The sequence below is a fragment of the Dama dama genome, chromosome 11, assembly GCF_033118175.1.
Source record: "Dama dama isolate Ldn47 chromosome 11, ASM3311817v1, whole genome shotgun sequence".
In the NCBI taxonomy this organism is placed as follows: Eukaryota; Metazoa; Chordata; class Mammalia; order Artiodactyla; family Cervidae; genus Dama; species Dama dama.
In genome coordinates, this window is record NC_083691.1 from 33,531,211 (window position 1) to 33,554,685 (window position 23,475).

The window sequence follows — 23,475 nt, forward strand, 5'->3', positions numbered from 1 at the left end:
GATCGTGAAGACACAGAAACTGTAAGACTGATTTCTGAGGCTTTGCCCCAAGTTAATTTGCCCCAATTAATGCAAAAACCAACAGATCAAGTTATAGAATCTGCAAGAATGACTCCTCTAAGGCCACATCTTCAAGATACAGAATCATCAGAGATATCCCTAAGGTCAGAATATGCAAACACAGAAACTGTGGGGTTAGCAACATTTCCAGTTGAAAACATCCAGGAGGTAATACCAGTACAACCAAATTCAGAAAAAGAATCTCTGGAGTCGACTTTGGAACCAAGGATGCAATATGAGATATCAGAGCCACTACTGCAAAATTTGAAATATGTGAAGTTAACCTCCGAGTCATCCCCATTAGTGGTGGAATCTAAACAGTTTGTTACAGGACCAAAACCACAAGTTACCGAGTTGACTCCAGAGCCACAGTTCCAGGAAGTAATGTCCAGGCAGTTGGAATCAGAGCCAAAACTACAAGACATGAAATATGTTAATTTACTTCAACAGTCAACTACTACCAAAATGGTAGAATCAGAGAAGCCAATACAAGAGTCAGTGCTACAAAGTATGATACCAGAGGAACTGACTCAGGAGGTACAGCTCCAAGGTGTGTCCCTGGGACCAGAGTTGCATAGTGTAAGATTTTCAGAGTTATCTCCCGAGCCACCACTTCAAGGAGAAAGACTTTTAGATTTAATCTCAGGGTCTCCACATCACAGTGTGACATCTGATGAATTGACCCCAGGTTCCCCAATGCAAGAAATAAAATTGTCAGATTGTATCCCAGGACCAAAGCATCAAAGTGTTGTATCTATACAGTTGATGGCAAAACCACAAACTGAAAGTACAAAATTCGCGGAACTAAGCTCAGGACCATGCTTACAAGGTGTCAGATTTTCTGATTTGACTCCAGACCCACAGCATCAAGGTTTTGAACATGTGCAGTTAATGCCAGGAACACAGCTTCAAGATACAAAGCCAGTAGGATTTGTAACAGAGTCATCTTTGCAGTTAAGTCAAGGGCTCCCGGTTGAAAATACGAAATCTATTCTGTCTATTGATGGGTCACAGTTTCACAGCATGAAATCAGTGAAACTGACCTCAGAACTACAATTTCAAGACATGAAATCGGAGGAACTGAACCTAGGGTCAAGGCAGCAAGATGTCAAATTTTCTGAATTGACCTCAGGACCAAAGCTTCAAGGTGTCAAATTTGGGAAGCAAATCCCGGAATCACCGTTTCATAGTGTGACTTCCATGGAGACAACTCTAGAGTTAGGGCTTCAAGATTCTAAATCAGCAAAGATGTCTCCAGGGCTTCAAGGTGTGAAACAGGTGGGGCCATGGCTACAAGATGTCAAATTTTGTGATCTAACATCAGGAGTTCAGTCTCAAGGTGTGAAATCCTCTGAGTTAAACTCAGGGCCACAATTACAATATGTGAAGATTTTTGAGTTAACTCCAGAACCAAAGGTGCAAGGAGAAAGATCTATGAAGTTGGCCTCAGGACCTGAACAGCAAGGGGTTAAGCCTGAGATGTTAGGACCAAAGCCACTGTTTCAAGGTATAAAATGTGAAGCAGCAGACCAAATGTCAAGCTTTGAAGGTGACATTTCTTATAAATTAGTTTCAGAGCCACAGAGACCAGATGTAAAATCTATGGAGGTGTCTCCTAGACTCCAGTTGCCAAGTGTAAACTATTCTGAGTTGGCAAGAAGACCACTGTTACAAGTTATGAAATCTTCTGGATTGACCCAAAGACCACAGATGCAAGATGTAAAACCTGCAGTGAGGACCCCAGTCTCAAAGGTTGAAGGTTTACAATCTGAGGCACTAATGCCAGAGCCACAGCTGGAAGATATAAAATCTGTGAAGTTAACCCCAGGACCACATTTAGGAAGTATGAAATCTATTCAGTTAACATCAAAGCCACAACTGGGAAATGTTAAATCTATGGTGTTAACCCCTGGGTCAGAGGGGGAAGATGTGAAACCGGTAGAGGTGACCCCAGGCTCAAAACTTCATGGTTTAATATCTGAGTTGCTGTCCTCAGAGTTGGAGTTGAAAGATGTGAACTCTGCAGTCTTAACTCCAGGACAACATCCAAGAGGTATGAAATCTACATTGCTAACCCCAAGTCCACAGCTGGAAGGTAAAAAATCTGTGGAGATAACCTCAGGACCACTGAGAGAAGATGTCAAATCTGTGAAACTCACCTCAGATTCCAAGCTTCAAGGTCTGAAATCTGATGTGTTGGCACTGTCCTTAAGAAATCAAGGATTAAAAACTGTGACGTTCATCCCAAGAACGCAACTGCAAGATGTGAAAGCTATGGAATTGAAACTTGGGCCAAGGATGCAAGATGAGAATTCTGTGTTTTTGGCACCATGGTCATTGCTCCAAGGGCCTCAACTGCAAGGTATGAAACCTCGGGAATTGACTGCAAAGCCCCAAATGCAAGATGTGGAAATTTTGCAGCTAACTCCATGTCCAAAGCTTCAAAGTTTAACACCTGTAGAGGAGACTCCAGATCAAGAGCTGCAATTTGCAAAACCTATGAAGTTGACCCCAAGGCTAAAGAAGCAGGTAGTAAAATCTGTGAATGCGAGCAGAAGACAAAAGTTTCAAGGAGTAAAATCTGTGGATTTAGCCCCAAAGCAACAGTTTCAAGAGACGGCACTTGTGAACTTAACTCCTAGGCCAAAACAGGTTAGTGAGATATCTGTAATCTCACCAGAGCAGCAATGTGTGAATTCAGAGTCACTGAAGAGAGGGTCTAAGTCAGAAGATGGGATGTCTTGGGAGTTAATTCCAGAGCTAAAATTTAAAGATGGAAAATTAGTAGATCTCAACTTTGAATTACAGTTGAAAGGTAGGGAATCATCTGAATTGACTCCAGAATCAAATATTCAAGGTATAAAATCTAAAAGGTTAAAACTTGAACCACAGTTGCAAAGTATGAAGTCTCCCAAGCTGACCCCAGGACCACAGTTACACCAAGTAAAATCCTCAAAGTCAACTTCAGAGCCACAGCTTCAAGATGTGAAAACTGCTAAGTTTAAACAAGAGCCACAACCTGAGAGTATGAAACATATTCAGTGGATACCAGGATGTGAGTTCCAAGACGTGAAATCTGCAGGGTTAAGTCTTAAGTCACAACCTCAAGGAGGCAAATTTGTAGAGTTGAAATCTTCAACACAGTTAAGAGATGCGAAGTCATCTGAACTGCATCTGGGGCCAAAAATTCAAGGTACAGCATATTTGAAGTCCGACCTTGGGCCACAGTTGAGGAGGGTGAAAACTCCTGAGTTGTCCCCAGGACCACAGTTGCAAGAAGGAAAAGTTTTGGCATCAACCTCAGGGCCACAGTTTCAAGGTATGAAAATTGTGGAGTTAAACCAAAAGCCACAGTTTGGAAGTACGAAAACTGTTCAGTGGATGCCTGCACCAGTGTTTCAAGGTGTGAAATCTCTGCTAAATCTTGAGTTGCAACCTCAGTGTGTCAAACCAACAGAGTTGATACAGTTGAGAGATATGAAATCATCTGTATTGACTCCAAGGCCAAAGCTTCAAGATGTACAATCTTTGACATCACTCCAAGAGTCTCAGGCTCAAGGTCTCAATGTGAAACCCTGTCTACAGTTTAGCAGTATGAAATCATGTGACCTGACTCCCAAGTCAAAGCTCTGTGATATAAAATCTATGATGTTCAAATCTAGGCTTAACTTGCAAGATGGCAAATCTCCTTTGTCGACCCCAGGACCATGGCTTCAAGAAGTGAAACCATTACAGGCAGCCCCAGGAACACAGCTTCAAGGTGTGAAGTCTCCACTGCTTACACAAGAGCCACAGTTTCCTGAGGTGAAATCTGAGGTATTAAGCCAAGGGTCACAATTACAAAGTGATAAAACCATAGAGTTGAACTCCCCACTACACTTGAAAAGTATGAAGTCATCTGAGTTGACTCTTCAGCCAAAGCTTCAGGGTGTGAAATCTGAGGATTTCAACACTGGGCCACAGTGGCAAGGTCTAAAATCTTCTAAGCCACCGTTTGAGACAAAGTCCCAGGATAAGAAAGTTACTGAACTAATCCCTGGCTTACAGTTGCAAGGTACAATGTTTTCTAAATTGACCGTGGGAACAAAGACTCAAGGTGTCAAATATTCAGATTTTGACCCTGGGTCATTGTTAAAAGGTGTAAACTCTTCTGGGTGGACCTCAAAGGCCAAACTTCAAGATGTAAAACATAAAGAATTTAGCCCCTGTCCCCAGTTGCAAGTTCTGAAATCTTCTGAGCTGATCCCGGCATCAAAGCTTCAAAATGTGAAATTGGTGGTCAACTCTGAGTCACAATTTCAAGGAGAGAAATCTTCTCAATTAATCTCAGACTCAAAGTTACAAGATGTGGAATCTGCAAAGTCCAAATCTGGGCCACCATCGCAAGGTGTGAAATCTGAGTTGACACTGGGGTCAAAGCTTCAAAAAGTGAAATCAGTGGAACTCAAGTCAGGTCCACAGCTGCAAGATATAAAATCTTCCAAGTGGATCACGGGTATAAAGCTTCAACGTGTAAAATCTATGAATTTCAGGTCTGGATCAAACTTGCAAGGTGTGAAATTGTCTGAAGATATCCCAAGGGAGAAGCTTCAAGGTGTGAAGTCTGTAGACCTGAAACCTAGTCCAAAGTTACAAGGTACAAAACCTGACTTGACAAGGAAGATTCCAGTTGTGAGATCAGTAGAGTCAGACTCAGGCCAACACTTACAGGATATGAAATGTTCCGAACTGATCATGGGTATAAAGCTTCAACATGTAAAATCTAAAGGGTTAAGTTCTAGACCACACTTTCAGGGTGTGAAATCTTCTGAAGCGGTCTTAGGGACAACGCTTCAGGAAGTGAAATCGATGTTCAACTCTGAACCACAGATACAAAGTAAAAAATGTTCTGAATTGACCCAAGGGACAAAGCTTCAAGATGAAAAATCCTTAGAGTTCAATCATGGACTGAAGTTACAATGTGGGAAATCTGATTTAACCCAGAAGAGGGAACTTCAAGGTGTGAAATCAGTGGAGTTCAACCCTGAACCACAGAGACAGGGTGATAAATCTGATTTGAGGCTAGGGTGGAGGCTTCAAGATTTGAAATCTGTTGTTCCACCTCTGCAAGGTATGACATCCTCAGAGTTAACACCAAAGACAAAGCCTCAAAGTGGAGAATCTATGGAATTCATCACCAGGCCAATGTGGCAAGATATGAAACCTTTTGAATTGACTCTTGGTACAAAGGTACAAGATGTGAAATCTTTGGGGTTCAACTCAGCTCCACAGTTACAAGATAGAAAATTATCTATGCTGACATCAAAGGCATACCTTCAAGGTGTGAAATCTATGGAATTCAACCCTGTGGCAGAGTTGCAAGGTGCAAAATCTTCTGGACCTATAAAGCTTCAATTGATGAACTCTACAGAAGTCAATCCTGGCCTAGAATTTCAGGTTGCAAAATCCTGTAAGTTGGCCTTGGAATCAAAGATTCACAGTGGGATATCGTCTAAGAGCAAAGCTAGAAAGCAAAAGCAAGATGAGAAATTGTGTAAGTTGAATCCATGGCAAGAGCTTCAAAGTGTAAAAGTCATGGTGTTCAGTCCTAGGACACATTCACAACATATAAAATCTTCAGAATCATGCAAAGGGACTAAGTTTCAAAATGTGAAGTCTTTGGAATTCAATCCTGACCAACAACTGCAAGATATGAAATCTTCTGATTTGCGTCTGGGAACAAATCACCAAGGTATTCAATCTTTAGAGTTCAATCCTGGACCACAGCTGCAAGAGGTAAAATCTGAGTTGAGCACAGAAATGAAGCTTCCAGATGAGAAATTGCTGGAATTTAACCATGAGCCTAAATTACAAGGTGGGAAATGCTCTGAACTGAAGCCAGGGCCACAACTTCAATGTGTGAATTACACACCATTCAACACTGGGTCACAAGTGCAAGATACAAAATCTTCAGAGTTGAATCCCAGTACGGAGAATCAAGGTAGAAAATCTAAGGTGCTCTGCGTTGGGCCAGATTTGCAAGGTGTGAATTCTTCTGCATTCATTTCAGAACCAAAACTTAAGTGTGTAAATCCACCTGGATGCCAGCCTGGGTCACATTTGCAAGGTACAAGCTCTTCTGAATTAACTTCAGTTTCAAAATTTCAAGGTATGGAGTCTTCTAAGTTAAATTCAGGGACAGAGCTTCAAAGTGAGGCATCTATGGTGTTCAACCCTGGACCACATTGCCAAGGTCTGAAAGGAGCAAAATCATCTAAGTTGACTTCAGGGAAAAAATGTCAACATATGGGATCTGAGGTGAGACTAAGCACAGAGAATCAGTGTGAGACATCTATGGTGTTCAACCCTGGACCACACTGCCAAGGTTTGAAATCTGAATTGAGGCCAGAATCAAAGTCTCTAAGTGTAACACCCACAGAATGCAACCCTGGGCCACAGATGCAGTGTGCAAAGTCTTCTAAGTTGAATCCAGAGCCAAAATCACAATGTTTAAATTCTATGGGTTGCAAATGTGGGCCACCCTTGCAAGATATAAAATCCCTTGAGTTGACTTCAGGGGAAAAATGTCAATATATGGGAACTGAAGTTAATCCAGGCACAGAGAATCAATGTGAGACATCTATGGTGTTCAACCCTAGGCCACACTGCCAAGGTCTGAAATCTGAATTGAGTCCAGAGTCAAAGTTTCTCAGTGTAGCACCCACGGAATGCAACCCTGGACCATGGATACAGTGTGCAAAGTCTTTTGAATTGAATCCAGAACCAAAATTACAATGCTTAAATTCTATGGGTTGCATATGTGGGCCACCCTTGCAAGATATAAAATCCCTTGAGTTGACTTCAGGGGAAAAATGTCAATATATGGGAACTGAAGTGAATCCAGGCACAGAGAATCAATGTGAGACATCTATGGGGTTCAATCCTGGACCACACTGCCAAGGTCTGAAATCTGAATTGAGTCCAGAGTCAAAGTTTCTCAGTGTAGCACCCACAGAATGCAACCCTGGGCCATGGATGCAGTGTGCAAAGTCTTTTGAATTGAATCCAGAACCAAAATTACAATGTTTAAATTCTATGGGTTGCAAATGTGGGCCACCCTTGCAAGGTATAAAATCCCTTGAGTTGACTTCAGGGGAAAAATGTCAAAATATGGGGTCTGAAGTGAAACCATGTAAAGGGAATCAATGTGAGACATCTATGGTGTTCAATCCTGGACCATACTGCCAAGGTTTGAAATCTAAATTGAGTCCAGAGTCAAAGTTTCTAAGTGTAACACCCACAGAATGCAACCCTGAGCCACAGATGCAGTGTGCAAAGTCTTCTAAGTTGAATCCAGAGCCAAAATCACAATGTTTAAATTCTATGGGTTGCAAACGTGGGGCATCTTTGCAAGGTATAGAATCCCTTGAGTCAACTTCAAGGAAAAAATGTCAAAATATGGGATCTGAAGTGAAGTCATGTACAGGGAATCAATGTGAGACATCTATGGTGTTCAACCCTAGGCCACACTGCCAAGGTCTGAAATCCGAATTGATTTTAGGGTCAAAGTTTCTAAGTGTAACACCCACAGAATGCAACCTTGGCCCACAGACACAGTGTGAAAATTCTTCTGAGCTGAATCCAGAGCCAAAATTACAATGTGTAGATTCTATGAAGTGTAAATGTGGGCCACACTTGCAAGGTATAAAATCTCCTGAGTTAACTTCAGGGACAAAATGTAAAGGTAGGAAATCTTCTGATTTTAATCCGGGGTCAGAACTTCAAAGTATAAAATCTGTTATGTTCAACCCTGTGCACGATTTACAAGACATAAAATGTGAATTTACTCCAGGGACAAAGTCTCAAGGTAGAACCTCAACAAAGTTCAACTCTGACCCACAGCAGCAAGGTGTGAATTCTACTGGGTTGAATTCAGGGTTAGAACTTCAATACTTAAGTTCTGTAAAGTCTAATCCAGGGCCACAGATGCATGGTATGAAACCCTCTGAAATGAACCCTGGGCCAGAATCTCATGGTACAAAATCTATGTTGTTCAACCTGGAATCACACTTGCAAGAAGCAAAATCTCCTGAGTTAACTTCAGGGACAAAGTTTCCAAAAGTTCAATTTTTGGTTAACCATGCTGGGTCAGAGCAACAAGTTGTGCAGTCTGTGTTCACTTTGGGCCCTCAGTTAAATGTTATGAAACCTATGTTATTTTTACCAGAGCAACTGTTTGAAGATATAAAATCTATGAAGATGAACAAAGAGCCACTGCTTTGTGGTACCAATTCTACAAAACTGAATTCAGACTCTGAGCTACAGAATTTGAAATGGAACGTGTTTGCTCTAGAGCCATGCTTTCAAAAAGTGAAATCTATGGAGTTAAACTCAGGGCCACATCCTCAAGGTATGAATTGTGAGGAGTTGCCCTCACACCTCAGGCAGCATAGTATAAGATCTGTGGTGTTTGCACCAGAGCCATGTTTTCAAGATGGGAAGCCTCTGGAGTTGAAACCAGAGATACAACCTCAAGATGTGAATTCTAATAAATTGATTTCTTGCTTCAGGCAGAAGTCTGTAGTATCTGTATCAGTGCCATGTTCTCAAGATGTGAAATCTATGAAGTCAAACCTACTGCCCCAATCTCAAAGTATGAACTTTTTAGGATCATCATCATGTCTCAGGTCACAATGTGTTAAATCTGAGATCTCTGCACCAGAACCATGTCTTCAAAATATGAAATCTGTAGAGTTGACACCAGGGTCTCAAGAGCAAGGCATGAATTGCCAAGAGCTGACTTCAGGATTGCAAGGTGTCAAATCAGGAATCTCGGCACCAGAGTCAACTAAGAACTTCATACCAGGACCAATGTTGACTAGTGTCAAATTTTCAAATTTGTCTCCAGAATCACAGCAACAAGGTGTGAAACATTTGGAGTTTACTCCAGAACCAAAGTTGCAAAGCACGAGGCATGCAAAATCATCTTCAATGTCTCTGCAACAAGCTATAAAATCTGTGGAGTTAGCATCAGAGTCACTGTTTCAAAGACCAAAATCTGAGGATCTAACTCCAAGAACAAGCTCTCAAATGACAGGCTCCTCTGAAATCATCCCTAGGCCAGGGCATCAGTTTGTAGAACATGCGGAGATGATTCCAAAGCCAATGCATCGAGTCCCTAAATCTGTTAGTTTGACTTCAATACCAATTTATCAAGTTATAGATTCTTCAAAAATGCCACAAAGTTTGGCACATCAAGACACAGAAACTGTAGAGAAATCTGTGAAGATGACCCAAAATCCAAAAGGAAAAGCCATGAAAGCTTCAGGAATGCCTCTGAAACTAAATCTTCAAGTACCAGAATTTGTTGATCTGACTCCAGTGCTAAGGAATCAAGGTTTAAAATCCTTAGAATTAACACCAAAGAAAAGCCACCAAATCCTGGAAACTCTGGAGTTGCTCTCTCAGTCAGGGTCCCAAGTTAAGGAGTCACATACAGGGCAGCTGCAGCAAGTTGTGGAATCTGAAGGGATGACTTCAGGACCCAAGAATCACATTACAGAAACTATGGGGTTGACCTTCAAGACAAAGCTGCAAGGGGAGGAATTTCTTGGAAGGAGTCCAAAACCAATAAGTAAAACCACTGATGCAGAGAGATATTCAAGGCCCTACCCTCAAGCCCAGGAATCTGTGGAGGTGATCTCCGAGCAAAAACTGCCAAGGGGAGAGTCTATAGCATTGATTACAAAGACATTTCAAGATGTCCCAGAATCTTCAGAGATGACAGAAGGGATACAATATCAAGTTCCTGGGTCTATGGGTTTGACCTGTAAGCGATTCCTAAAGGCGAAGCAAATAGGTCAAATTGCAGGACACACAGAATCTGCAGAGGTCACCACTGAGACATGGGAACAAGGGGAGGGAAAAATGAAGCACAGAATCAGTCACAGAATCAGTCACAGAACCCAGTCACAGAATCAAAGTATGAAATACTCAGAAACAGCCCCAGGACTACTGGGTCAAATTACAGAATTCATGAGGATTAGTCCAAAGCCATTAGAACAAGTCACAAACTCTACAAAGACACAGCTTCAAGTTGCTCAAGCAATAGGGGTAAAGCCAGTTGCTCCCATCAGAGTTGCTACACCTGTGAACGTGACTCCTGGGCCACCATATCAAGTTGTGAAGTCTGTAACATTAACATCATGGCCAAACTCTCAAATGGTAGACTGTGTTGAGTTGACTTCAAAACCACAAGATGTGAGACCTTCAACCTCAGGCCTAAGGTTGCAAAATGCAAAATTTAAGAAATTAAGCACAGAACCAAAGTACCAAACTTTGAAAAGAATGGATTTGACAGGGTTTCAAATTGTAAAGACTGTGGGGCCACCACTTCAAATTGTAAAATCTGAGGAATTAGCACCAGGGCCAATTCCCCAGATTGCAGAACCAATAGGAGTGGGGCTTAAGGCAACAAATTACTTGGATTTATTCCCAAGGCTACATCTTCAAGAACCAGTAGAATCTGTAGAATTAACACCAAGGCCAAATACTGAAGTGAAATCTGCAGAATTAACCACACAGCCAACATATACACTCAAGGCACCTACAGTGTTAAATCATAAACAAGGGCTTCAGGCTGTGAAATCTACAGGGGTAAAAACAGGACCTCCTCAAGTCATGGAATCTGAGGATTTGAATCTAAATGAGGTGTGTCAGAATAAGGACTTTGAGGAGGGATCATCAGAAGAAGATTTACAAATAGGGAATTATTTCTCTAGGTTTCTACACAACTCTTCAGACTCACTCATCTCAAGTTCTGTCAGAACATCTGAATTAGATTTTTGGGATTCTAAGATGCCCCAAGTATCAAGTGTATTGGATATAAAAAACCTTGTGACAGATATTTTGCAACCTGAGGAGTCTTTTATAGACCTTGATATGATACAATCTTCAACTTTTTCCTTATCCCTTCATAACCAATCCCCTGATGAGACAGTTATTCCTGTAAAAAACTCAAATTCTGAGATGCCAGGAGTGGATGTCATACCTAATGAAAGGACTAAGAGGAAACATGTGGAGGAGTCAGAAAGCTCACTCCAGAGACCCTCACAACATTCACCACAAGACTGGATATCACCACCTAGGTTTTTCCAGGCAGAGTCAGGGGCTCAAAGAGCCCTTTCCTGGCCTGTCCTGGGCAGGCAACGGAATGTCTGGGAGAGTCGCTCCTCGAGGCCACGACTACCTAGAAAATATCTCTCCAATATGCTAATGCTGGGGAATGTCTTGGGGACCACTATGGAAAGGAAGCTTTCTTCTCCAACATCGTTAACAGAAAGAGCCACTGAAGATACCTGTCAATCTATTCAGAATTTATTTGGGGTTCCAGCTGAATTGATGACATCTTCTGAGAGATTATTTGAAAAGGGTCAAGGTACTATTTCTCAGCCTTCAGTGGTCAAAAACTACATTCAGAGACATACTTCATGCCATGGTCATGGAAAAAAAACACCCTTAAGAATGTGGACACGTAGTTCCATGCCCTCCATAATACAGCACTACTCTGGGAGTAGAACGAGAATAAAGAAAACAAACTCAAAACCCTGCAATATATCCCAGGAAGTCACTCAGTACATGCCTGTTTCATGCACAGGGAGTCAGCCTCCTGCCCCAGCAAAGTCAGAGTCTTCCCTCAACATATTTTTTGCCAGGAGAGATTCTGTTCCAATGGAAGAGACTGAAAACTCACAGAGTGATTCACAGACAAGGATTTTTGAGTCCAAACACTCCCTCAAGCCAAGTTATCTTTCCCAGGCCAAGACTGACTTCTCAGAACAGTTCCAGCTGCTACAAGATTTACAGCTAAAAATAGCAGCAAAACTGTTGAGGAGTCAAATACCCCCTAATGTACCTCCACCTTTAGCTTCAGGTCTGGTCCTAAAATATCCTATCTGCCTACAGTGTGGCCGATGTTCAGGATTTAATTGCTGTCATAAATTACAGGCTGCTTTTGGGCCTCACCTTCTTATCTATCCACAGCTTCACCTTGTAAGCACTCCTGAAGGCCATGGAGAGATTAGGTTACATCTTGGTTTTAGGTTGCGAACTGGTAAAAGACCCCAGCTCCCAAAGTATCACAGAAGAGACAGACCAGTCACGCCAAGGAGCCTTAGATCAACATCATTAAGGAAAGCCAAAGGTTACACACGAGCTTCCAAGAGTCCTACTTCTACAATAGATTTCCAGTCTGGGTCTTCCCAGTCTCCATCTCCTATAGAAGTCCACATCAGGCGAAGGCAATATGACAGCTCTAGCCTAATAGAAAAGATAGAAATTAGAGAGCCTGGACACTATGAGTTCACTCAAGTTCACTCACTATCAGAGAGTGACTCTGAAAGCAATCAGGATGAAAAATGGGCTAAAGTGAGAACCAAAAAGACCCATGATTCAAAATATCCAATGAAAAGAATCCCCAAGGGAGTTAGATCACAAAATACAAAGTTCTACACAAATGGTAGAGCTATAATACAGAGTTCCTCCAGGGAATTACCAAACCAGTTAAGAAGGAAGAGGAGTGGAGCATCTCAGACAACGACCGCCTCTTTAAAAAGACAACCTAAGAAATCCTCCCATCCAAAATTTATTCAACTGCTTTTTCAGGGCCTAAAGCAGGCAATTCAAACAGCACACAGAATTATGGCTTTGGCTGGGCAGAAGCCTGAGCACACAGCAAGGTCAGACTATTTCTGGTCAAGCAAAACCTACCTTCCAAAACAAAAAGCCAGAGACTATTGCTTAACAAGAGACAGCAAAAGACACAGGATGCCAACTCTCAAGCTAAGGCAATCAGAGTCAGTCACCAAGCAGGAGAGCACACGGTGGGAAGAAACAGACCAATTCAGACCAGCTCAACAACCAAAAAGGGATAGCTCTTTCCAACTCAGACCTAAGCAATTACCCAAGCCCACAGTTTCCCAAAGAAGTGCCACTCTCAAAAACACCTCAACTAGCCAGTGTTTGGGTCCTGTTCAAAATGACAGTAGTAGCAGAGCTAAGAAAAACTTTAACAGAAATGAAATCTCTAACCAGGAGTCCAAGAACTTCAAACCAGGAATCAGAGTTCATGCTGGAGGGAGACTCTTACAACCTGGTTCTCTTATGAAGAGGACCTCACACAGTCACCTTAAAGGGAAACCCACACACAAGGAACGAAACCATCAGAGCTTCGGCTTCAGTAGGGAAAGAACCCCATGTTATTCTTCTGGAAGGAGCCAATACAGTCCCTCTGAGAGGGGCCAGCACAGTACCTCTGACAGGAGCCATAGAAGTGCCTCTGAGAGAAGCCACCACAGTGCCTCTGAAAGGAGCCACCGAAGTGCCTCTGGGAGAAGCCATCGAAGTGCCTCTGAGAGGAGCCATCAAAGTCCTTCTCAGAGGAGCCATCAAAGTGCCTCTGAGAGAAGTCATCACAGTGCCTCTGAGAGAAGCCATCGAAGCACCTCAGAGAGAAGCCATCGCAGCGCCTCTGAGAGGAGCCATCGCAGCGCCTCTGAGAGGAGCCATCCAAGCCCTTCTCAGAGGAGCCATCACAGTCTCTCTGAGAGGAGCTATCGAGGTCCCTCTGAGAGGAGATGCCGCAGTCCCTCTGAGAGGAGATGTCGCAGTCCCTCTGAGAGAAGGTGTCGCAGTCCCTCTGAGAGGAGCAATCGCAGTCTCTTTGAGAAAATTCATCGCAGTTCCTCTGAGAGGAGAGAACACAGTGCTTCTGAGAGAAGACAGCACAAGCCCTCTGAGGGGAGCGGACAAAGTCCCTCTGAGAGGAGCCACAACAATCCCCTCAAGGACAGACTCAAACACAGCTCCCCTAGGGAGAGGCCCAGACAAGGTTTGAGTAAAGATTTCAAGAGTAACTCTAACACGTCTCCTAGAGACCACACCAAAAATCCCCAAAGGAGGGCAAGTTTGGAGGCCTGACGCTAGTAGATGGAAGAGACCCGCCCCCGTTATTCATTGCCTAGCTCAAGTCTCCCCTGAGCGGCCCTGGCTTCTTTCCTACTCGGCCAAGGCCTCCACTTCCTAAGCCCTCAGCAATGAAAGAGCTTCTTTGTCTCTCTACCTGGGGGGAGGGAGAGCGGGAATGGGTCTGTCATTTCCCTAAGATAAATAAAGGGCAATAATTGACCTTCCTGTGCATCAAGAAAGACCACTCTTCTCGCGGGGTGGAGCCTGGGGGCGCCGGAAGGGCAGGAGAGGTTGTGCAAACCGAGGGAACGAAAGGGAGGGGCTCACAGGCCAAAGTTGACGCTCCAAACCCCACCCCCAGTTTCCCGGGTCCCACCGCGCACTGCCGGGGCGGGGTCTCAGAGGAAAGGGGGGCTAGTCACGTGACTCGCCCCTGCCGCAGCCCCCTCGGAAGCTGCTAGGCGGAAGTACACGTTCGCCACCGGGCTCGCGGACCCGACTCTACATCCGGGAGCGGAGAGGAGAGCGGAAGTGGCGTTGGTCTGGCCGGAGCCCTTGGGTGAATTTGTTAGGCGTGGAGAGGGAGTGATGTCTTCCAGACTCGATGCAGTGCCCGCTGTGAGTTTCTCGGTTTGACCGTTACGCTTTAGGGATAGCGCTGTCGAGCGCGCCACACGCGGTGTGCCTCGCTTTTGTCCCCTGCTCAGAGTCGGTTTTCTCAGAGCTCAGCGTAGGCCCCACCCTTCTAGGTCAGATCTGTGAGCCCCCATATTCCCCCCCCTCCACTTTCTGCTGCCCGTTCCCCACCCCCTTGGACTAAGTTCCTCATCAGATTACCGTTAGTCTCTATTCCTTTTACATCCCTGATGTCTCCCATATCCTTTGTCCTGTCTTTCCGTCTCCCGTTTAGAGTCTTTCTTGGACCAGGGCTTTGAGAATGGAAGAGATGAAGGCTCTGGTGGTGTCACCTGCCTTGACCCCGTAGGTAGGGCGGCGCACTTTCCCTAAAAAGTCTTGCCTTGTTCAGTGTGCAGTAGTAGCCCTGGGAGAGCTTCAGTTCTTGGCGCAGGGGGATTCATCTTTTTGTGGTCAAGTTTCAGAGGTCCCTAGCATACACTCACTCATGTGCTTACCATTTGCTAGACCCCGGGACCCACACCCTTTAAGCAGCAGAGGAGCACGAGGATCGTGGGAGCTAAGAAGTAAGTGAGGTTTTCTGCAGTCCATTTATAATTGTGTCACCAGTGTTGTCCAGTAGAACGTCCTGTGATGATAAAAATATTCTACATCCACACTGTCAAGTGTGATAGCCACTAGCCACGTATCATTTTTGAGCGCTGGAAATGTGAATAGTAGCAGTGAGGAACTGAATTTTAAATTGTATGTTGATTAGCTTAAATTTAAATAGCCACCTGTGGCTAGTGGCCATCTGATTAGACAGTGCAGGTCTAATCTTGGTGTGGGGGAGGAAAACGTCCCTTGCAAAAAAAAAGTATGGATTATAATAAAAATGGAATGTGTGACTGTGTAGCCCTGCATTTCTTTAGACATCGTGTATGTACTCATGAATACATTGATGAACTTGGGAAGGACTGATGAAAATGACTAAGAAGTACTTATATTTTCAAACTACTTGGCTTCAAGGCTGGTTTATTATATTGTATATTGAATGCGCTAAGCTTTTCCATATTCGTTAATACAAAAAAAAATTCTTGTTCAGGAGATACTCAGAAAGGATTAATTCCTTCATATAACATTTACTAGATACCTGCTTTGTCAGTTGTGTGATAGGTTAGATATACAGACATGAAAAACACAAGATCAACACAATACTGAGTAATGAAATATTTTTATTTCAAGAATTATATATAGTCTTTTGGGAAGGGGAGTGATGTTTGGAAGGGAAGGGTTGCTGGTGCAAATCACTCCTAAACAGACTTGAAAGTCAAGGAATAATGCATTTAACCATAAGGAAAAGGATTTTTTTGTTTGTTTTTCAGAAGAAATAACAGAATGTGAATTTGTAAAAGGTTTTAATGGAATAGCAAATGGGTAATTGTTAGGAAATGTAAAGGCTTATGGGCTCTCATCCATTGATAATCAGAATCATTGGGCATCAGAATCCCTATTTTTAACTGGCCTAGGATATTGTGAAGTTTGAGAATCACTGGTGAGAATTGAGACTAGAAGAGTAAAGGATGAAAACGTGGAAAAGATCAGTGTTTAAGGTTTGGGTAGAATAAAAAAAGGCTGCAGATGATACTGAGATGAACTTAAAATATTTTTCTAATAAAATATAACTATTTTCACCTAGAGAATGAACTAGGGGCTCTTAAAAGTTCTTGGTAGATCAGAAAGGAGTTGAAAATAGGTTAAACTTCTCATCTTCATGATAAGAAGCCAAGACTAAACAACAAATTATTTTAAAGTCACTACCATTATGATAGTCATTGTTGAAGCCAAAAGCTATTTCTTGTCATATTTATGGAAAGAAAGAGAGTGAGTGAGTGAGTGAAAGTCGCTCAGTTGTGTCCGACTCTTTGAGACCCCATGGACAGTAGCCTACCAGACGACTCTGTCCATGGAATTCTTCATGCAAGAACACTGGACTGGCCTGGGTTGCCATTTCCTTCTCCAGGGGATCTTCCAGACCCAGGATCAAACCCGGGTCTCCTGCATTGTAGACAGATTATTTACTGACTGAGCCACCACAGAAGCCCCAGGATAAAGAAGTTTGATATTAATCTGGTTTTTAATAAATAATAAAAAAATTAATGAACCCTGAGTTGATAGGTACTGTAAAATACTTGAGAATTGTTTTTGTTGAGTGCTTTAAAAATAAGAAACCTGGAGAGAGAATTCCCTGTCCACAATGACTTAATCCTCAAGTTAATCATGCTGACATATAAACTAGTTGATTTTTCACTATACACATGCTTATTCATGAGCAGGGAGCTGGGTATGTCTGAGTCCAACATTGACTGTATAGAAATTCCTATGAGGATGTTACCTAAGAGGAGTCAATTGGGACTTGACTCTTTATAGCCTGTTGATACTATCAGGTCTTTCTGGTAGAGATTATTCCCATTGTTTGGTATGGTGGGTTTTGGCCCTAGAGGACTGCCTATTCCCATTAAATTATTTTTATACCTTCACTGAGGTATAATTGAAGTGTAGTTGGCTGCATATATTGAAAGTATAGGGTACCTTCAGCTTTGACATAATGTAAGTACCCATGAAACTGTCACCACAATCAAGATAAGTTTCCCTGTCTCCCATAAGTTTTCTCATGTCCCTTTGCAATTCATTCCTCCCTTCACGCCTGTTGCCAGACACCCACTGACCTGTTTTCTGTCACTGTACAGTGGTTTGCATGTTCTAGGATTTTATATAAATGAAATCAGACACAATGTCCTCTTTTTGCATTCTTTCTTTCACTCAGAATAATGATTTTGAGTGAAAAATAGTTTTTATTGCTAAAAAGAATTCCATTATGGATATGCTATAGTTTGTTTAGCCATCTACCTGAGAGATGTTTGCATTATTTTCAGTATGAGGGTGTTAGAATAAAACTGCCATGAACATTATGTGCAAGTTATCTGTGTGGAAAAATATTTTTGTTCTCTTGATAAATACTTAACACAATATATATTTATAAGATGGTACTTACCATCTTAGATTGATTAGCTCATATGTCAGGAGTATGTTTAAGTTTTTAAGAAATTATTTTGCAAGTTGGTATGATTTTACATTCCTACCAGCAATGTATGAAAGTAAGTCTCTTAATTTTAGCAACTTTAATGCTGTGTAGTGGTGTTTCATTTTGGTTTTAATTAGCATTTTCCGGATGAATAATGATGTAAAACATCTGTTTATGTGTTTTATTGGTCATTCATGTATCTTCTTTTGTCAAATGTGTGTTCATGTCTTTGTGTGTGTGTGTGTGTGTGTGTTCATGTCTTTTGCCACCAAAAAAAAAAAAAGTTTTGTCTCACTATTAAATTTTTTTTGAATACAATTCCTTTGTTACCTATATCTTGACTATTTCCTCAAGTCAGTGGTTTGCATTTCATTTTCCTAATGGTATCTTTTGAAGAGCAAAAGTTTTAAATTTATCATTAAAAATAAAAAGAATTTTATCATGTTTTTCCTTTTATGTTTTGTGCTTTTTGTGTTTTATTTAAGGAAACTTTGCCATCTCTAATTGCAAAGATTTTTTTCCTGCGTTTTCTTCCAGATGTTTTATAGGTTTTGCGTTCAGGTCTGTGGCTCATTTAGAGTTAATTTTTATGCATGGTGTGTTATAAAGATCAGTATTAATTCCTTATATATCTAGTTGTTGAAAAGACTTTCCTTTCCCTATTCAATTGCCTTTGCACCTTTGTCCAAAATCAGTTAAATGTACATAGGTGTGGGTTTCCTTGGTGGCTCAGTGGTAAAGAATCCACCTGCCCATGCAGGAGACATGAATTCCATCCCTAAGTCAGGAAGATCCCCTGGAGAAGGAAATGGCAACCCATTACAGTATTTTTGGCTGTAAAACACCATGGGCAGAGTTGCCTCGTGGGCTACAGTCCATGGGGTCACAAAAGGAGCCGGACACGACTTAGGGACTAAACAACAGCATATATAGGTGTGGGTCTGTTTCTGAACTCCTGTTATCCTATTCCATTGATGTATATGTTTGTCTTTTTGCTAATACTGAACTGTCTTGACACTGTGGCATTAGAGTAAGTCTTGAAATCAGTTGTCATGTACTTTCTTGTTTTTTCAAGATTGTTTCAGCTGTTATGTTTTCTTTGTTTTTTAATATAAATTCTACAGTTTGTCATCTCTATAAAAAGAAGCTAAAATAAAAATAGAAAAGGAAGCATGCTGGAGTATTGATTGGTACATATATTGAATCTGTAGGTAGATTTAGGGAGAACTGCCATTTTTAACAATGTTGCATTTTCTGATTTATAAGCATATTTTCCATTTGTTTTGGTCTTCATTTTTTCTTACCATTGTGTTGTAGTGTTCATTGTAAAAGTCTTGGATGGCTTTTTTTTAAATTTTAATTCGAGGCTAATTATAATATTGTGGTGGTCTTGGATGGCTTTTGTTAGATTTGTTTTTAGGTTCCTAGATTTGTTCCTAGATTCCTGTGTTTTTTGTTATTGTCAATGCTATTATTTTTATAAGTCTATTTTCTAGTTGCTTGTTGCTAGCAGCTACGAATAAGTTGAACTTTTGTACTTTAACCTTGTATCCTGCCACTTGCTAAATTTGTTTTTAATTCTAGTAATTATTTCATATATTTCCTTAGATTGTCTTTGTAAACTGCGAAAAATCTGTTAAAAAAATCTGCAGATCAGTTCAGTTGCTCAGTCGTGTCAAGACTCTTTGTGACCTCATGGAATGTAGCGCACCAGGCCTCCCTGTCCATCACCAACTCCTGGAGTTTATTCAAACTCATGTCCATTAAGTTGGTGATGCCATCCAACCATCTCATCCTCTGTTGTCCCCTTCTCCTCCTGCCTTCAATCTTTCCCAGCGTCAGGGTCTTTTCAAATGAGTCAGTTCTCATCAGTTGGCTAAGATTTGTAGAATTGTCTGCTTTTCTTTTTCTGTCAGTTTTATTTTGTATACTCTGAGCCTCTGTTGTTAGACATGTGCAATGAGTAATTATGTCTTCCTGATGATATTTTTATTATGAAGTGTTTCTTTTTATATCTGGTAATACTCTTTGTCTTGAAGTCTATTTTATCTGATAGTAAAATAGCTACTCCAGCCTTACTGTGTTTGCTGATGGCATAGTATAATTGTTTTACACCTTTACTTCCAATCCACATATGTCGTTTATGTTTAAAGTGTGCCTCTTGTGGACAGCCTATATTAAAATACTTTTTAATTTACTCTCTCAATGTCTGACTTTCACCTGGAGTAATTAGGCCATAAACATTTAAATTAATTATTGACATGATTGGATTTAAGTTTGCCATTTAATTATTTGTTCTCTTTACCTTGTTTTTTTTATTCCTATATACCTTCTTTTGGATTATTTAAATGTTTAGTGTTCCATTTTATTTTATTTAATTTTTACTCTCCCTCCCCCCTGCCTTTTTTTTGGTGGGGGAGAGATTTGGTAATGGTTGCTTTCAGAGTTAACAAATATACATACCTATCGTTTCATCATCTACTTAAAGTTAATATCCAACCACTTTGCTTAAATGTAGAAGCCTTACAACCATATAAATTGCTTTAACTGCCTATTGCTGACTATTAAATTATAGCTGTTGTATATGTTATATCTACATTTACCTTACTAGATAATGTTAAAATTTTGCTTTAAACAGATTTTAGTATTTATCCACCTATTTACCATTTCTCTTACTCTTTCTTCATTATTAAAAATCCAAATTTCCCTCTAGTGTCATTTTTTCCTTCAGTTGAAATTATTTCCCTTTGCATTTTTCACAGAGCAGTTCTGCTGGTGACAAATTTTCTTAGTTTTTGTTCATCTTAAGGGTATTTTTCACTGAATGTGGAATTTCAGGTTGATAAATCTTTTCTCTCAGGATCTTAAAGATGATGTTGTGCTGTCTTCTGTCCTTGGTTTCTGTTGAGAAAATCATCATTTCAATCACTGTTCTCTGTATGTAATATGTCATTTTTTTTCTAGCTGCTTTCTGGATTTTTTAAATCTTCAGTTTTAAACAGTTTTATTAAGATATATCTAGGTGTGTTTTTTTTTTTTTTTTAATTTATCCTATTGAGTGTTTAATTTACAGCTCTGTGAATCTGTGAAGTTTAAGTCTTTCATTAAATTTGGGGGATTTTTTCCACCGTTACCTTTTTAAAAATATTTTTTCTTAGTCTCTATCTCTCTTTCCTCTTCTGTGATTACAACTATATCTAGGTTAGATCTTTTGATATTGATCCACAGGTTGTTGAGGCTCTGTGGACTGTTCTTCAGTCTTTTTCCCTCTTTGTTCTTCAGATTGGTTAATTTCTCCTGATCTGTCTTAAGTTCATAGATTCTTTCCTCTGTCATCTCCCTTTTGTTACTAGTCCATCCAGTGAGTTTTTTATTTTATTTGTTATTTTTCAGTTCTTAAATTTCATTTGGTTCTTTTTTATGATTTTTATTTTTCTGCTGATGATTCCTGCATTTTCCTTTATTTCAAGTGTGTTTTCCTTTCATGAAGTGTAGTTATAATAGCTGCTTTAAAGACTTTGATAGTTCCATCATCTGCATCATCGTGGAATTGACATCTGTTTATCTGTCCTTTAAGAATTGCTTGCATTTTACTGGTTCTTTGTATGCTGCATAATTTTGGATTTTTATTCTCAAGATTGTGAATGTTATTTGTGTAGACTGTGGGTCTTTTTAGAATCTTCTGGGGATCATTGCTGCTTTTATTTCTGTTTAGGTTCAGACCATAAATTCTGTTCTGCTTTCTGAAGGCATTGGTTCAGTCTTAGTTCCTTTCTTTGAGTCTTTTTTATGATGGTTTAGAGCTTAGGGATTAGTTTTAGACGTTTTCAGGTTTTTCAAATCCTGTTTTCAGTTTTCCAATTTTCTAATACATTGGTTTGGATCTGTTTCACACTGATAACTTAGGGGTTAGTCTGAGACTTGTGTGCTTTGTTCAAATCTTATTACATTTTTCAAAGCCTTTGCTAAGCTGGTTTGACTATGTTCCATACATACATAACTCAGGTTAAGCAGTGATTTGTGTGGATTTGTACACAGAATTAGGAGGTTACCTTCTTTGCCTGCCTCTACTCTGTGATTCACTCACGTTCTCTAGTATATAGAGACCCCTTTTCATGGATTCTAAGGCCAAAAAGTTTCTACTGGAATTGTAAGCTGTCCTTGCTGGTCTGCACGTGGAGCCCATCATGTTGCAAAGCCACTTGTGAGAGGGGGAAAAAAACTAGAAAGCATACCCTGTGTAACTCACTTCTACCAGTTTTAACTCTTCTGCACAATCCATCTGCTTTTGTTTACTTTTTGAGGTCCAGAGTTTTTCGTTGTAATCAGCAGGAAGAATGGGCTATAGTGGGTGTATGCCACTATGCAAAAGCGGGACATTTCTATATTAAAGCTGTAATATTGGACCTCATGTACAGAGAGCTGAGAATCATTTTTCCCTTTTTGTAGCATACTGACATTGTAAGCCTCTGTTATTTTTCAATCCCCATGTCTGTCCCCTTCCTCCCAGAGACAGCCATACTAACAAGTTTGGTATTTGTCCTTAAATAGTTGAGTCCTTGTAAAATGGCTAGTGCTATTTGTGTATTTGTTAATTTACTGAGTTGACATTGTACTATAGATCTGTTCTGTTTCTTTTTTTTATTCCACAATATGCCTTTTAGTTATGTTCAAAGATGTGTAGAGATGGTTTATTGCTTCTAACAACTACATAGTATTCTGTAGTAAGCATGTATCACATTTTACTTTTTCCCCCCCTAAGAATGGTCACCAGTGTTACTTCTAACTCCCTGCTACCACAGACCTCTATGTGTAATTCTTACCAACTCTGCCTCTAAAGTATTGTCTTGAGTTTTTTGGTTTGTCATCTCTACTGCGAAACTTTAGTTCAAGCTTAAGCTTTTGTCATCTCTTACCCATACTGTTGCAACAAACTGCTAACTCTTCTCTTTTCATTCACTCATCCTCTGTGGGTCATTTTTCGTACAGCATCCAGAGTGGCCTTTCTAAATCACACATCTAAGGTAGGTCTCACACAGTTGGTTGGAAAGGGGATGTCTCAGAGATCCTGGACTAGACAGTTTGAGAACTGCTACTCTACCACACTTTGAGCCACCTAGAAGATACTATGTTGCTACTCAGTAATGTTTGTTAACTGCGTAAGTGACTGGTCTTAGATTTGGAAATTTGGATGTAGCTGTATACCAGATTTCTGGCCAGTGTAACTCAGATAAGATAGCACCCTTCCTTTAGCTATGAAATCTTAAGTATCATGTTGCTTAAGTAAGACAGGGTGTCCTGACATCAAGGCTTAGGGCTGAGGCTAAGGGAAAAGGAAGATGGATCAGACTAGAGCTTACAAACTGTTCTTTTCCTTCTTTATTCTAAGGGGTACTATTTGGTTACTGTCCCTCTGCCAGAGAAATAGAGAAGCCTGGATATACCTTCTTATAGATCAGGAGATCTTCTGAAGGGTCATCAAACACCCTGTTACTTTTACTACTTTCTTTTCTTTGATGAATTTAGGAAAGAATACCTATTTTGGCTATAAAGTGATGATTTATGGAGAGTGCTTATTCTTTCTGATTATAGCAAAGTGTAATAACAATTTTATGTATTGTATCAGGTCAACTATTTTAATTGTTAGAAAATTACAATCTAAATTGTTTTTATTATCAGGCTTCTTAGTTTTTTTGCACAGGTAACCAACTTGGTTATCTTCTTAGGATATAATATAGTTAATAGGAACTTTATCCCAGACCCTTCTTTGT

General features: G+C 40.6%; 2 protein-coding genes across 5 annotated transcripts in view; both read left to right on the forward strand.

The window, feature by feature from the left end:
- Positions 1–14,593, forward strand: part of SPATA31H1 (SPATA31 subfamily H member 1) — a 38,373-nt gene extending 23,780 nt beyond the window's left edge. The window contains exons 7-15 of the mRNA XM_061156102.1: positions 138–4,184; positions 4,263–4,335; positions 4,480–5,827; positions 5,993–6,166; positions 6,425–6,712; positions 7,577–7,948; positions 8,450–8,524; positions 8,636–13,998; positions 14,447–14,593. Of these exons, the coding sequence (XP_061012085.1) occupies positions 138–4,184; positions 4,263–4,335; positions 4,480–5,827; positions 5,993–6,166; positions 6,425–6,712; positions 7,577–7,948; positions 8,450–8,524; positions 8,636–13,998; positions 14,447–14,593 (11,887 nt within the window). The remainder of the gene's footprint in view (positions 1–137; positions 4,185–4,262; positions 4,336–4,479; positions 5,828–5,992; positions 6,167–6,424; positions 6,713–7,576; positions 7,949–8,449; positions 8,525–8,635; positions 13,999–14,446) is intronic.
- Positions 14,438–23,475, forward strand: part of ZNF512 (zinc finger protein 512) — a 28,668-nt gene continuing 19,630 nt past the window's right edge. Inside the window, exons 1-2 of one of the 4 annotated variants that reach the window (XM_061155057.1) lie at positions 14,438–14,622; positions 15,148–15,206. In XM_061155057.1, coding sequence (XP_061011040.1) covers positions 14,593–14,622; positions 15,148–15,206 — 89 coding nt within the window. In that variant the 5' untranslated portion in view covers positions 14,438–14,592. The remainder of the gene's footprint in view (positions 14,623–15,147; positions 15,207–23,475) is intronic. The other 3 variants (XM_061155058.1, XM_061155056.1, XM_061155059.1) reach the window with 3 other exon arrangements.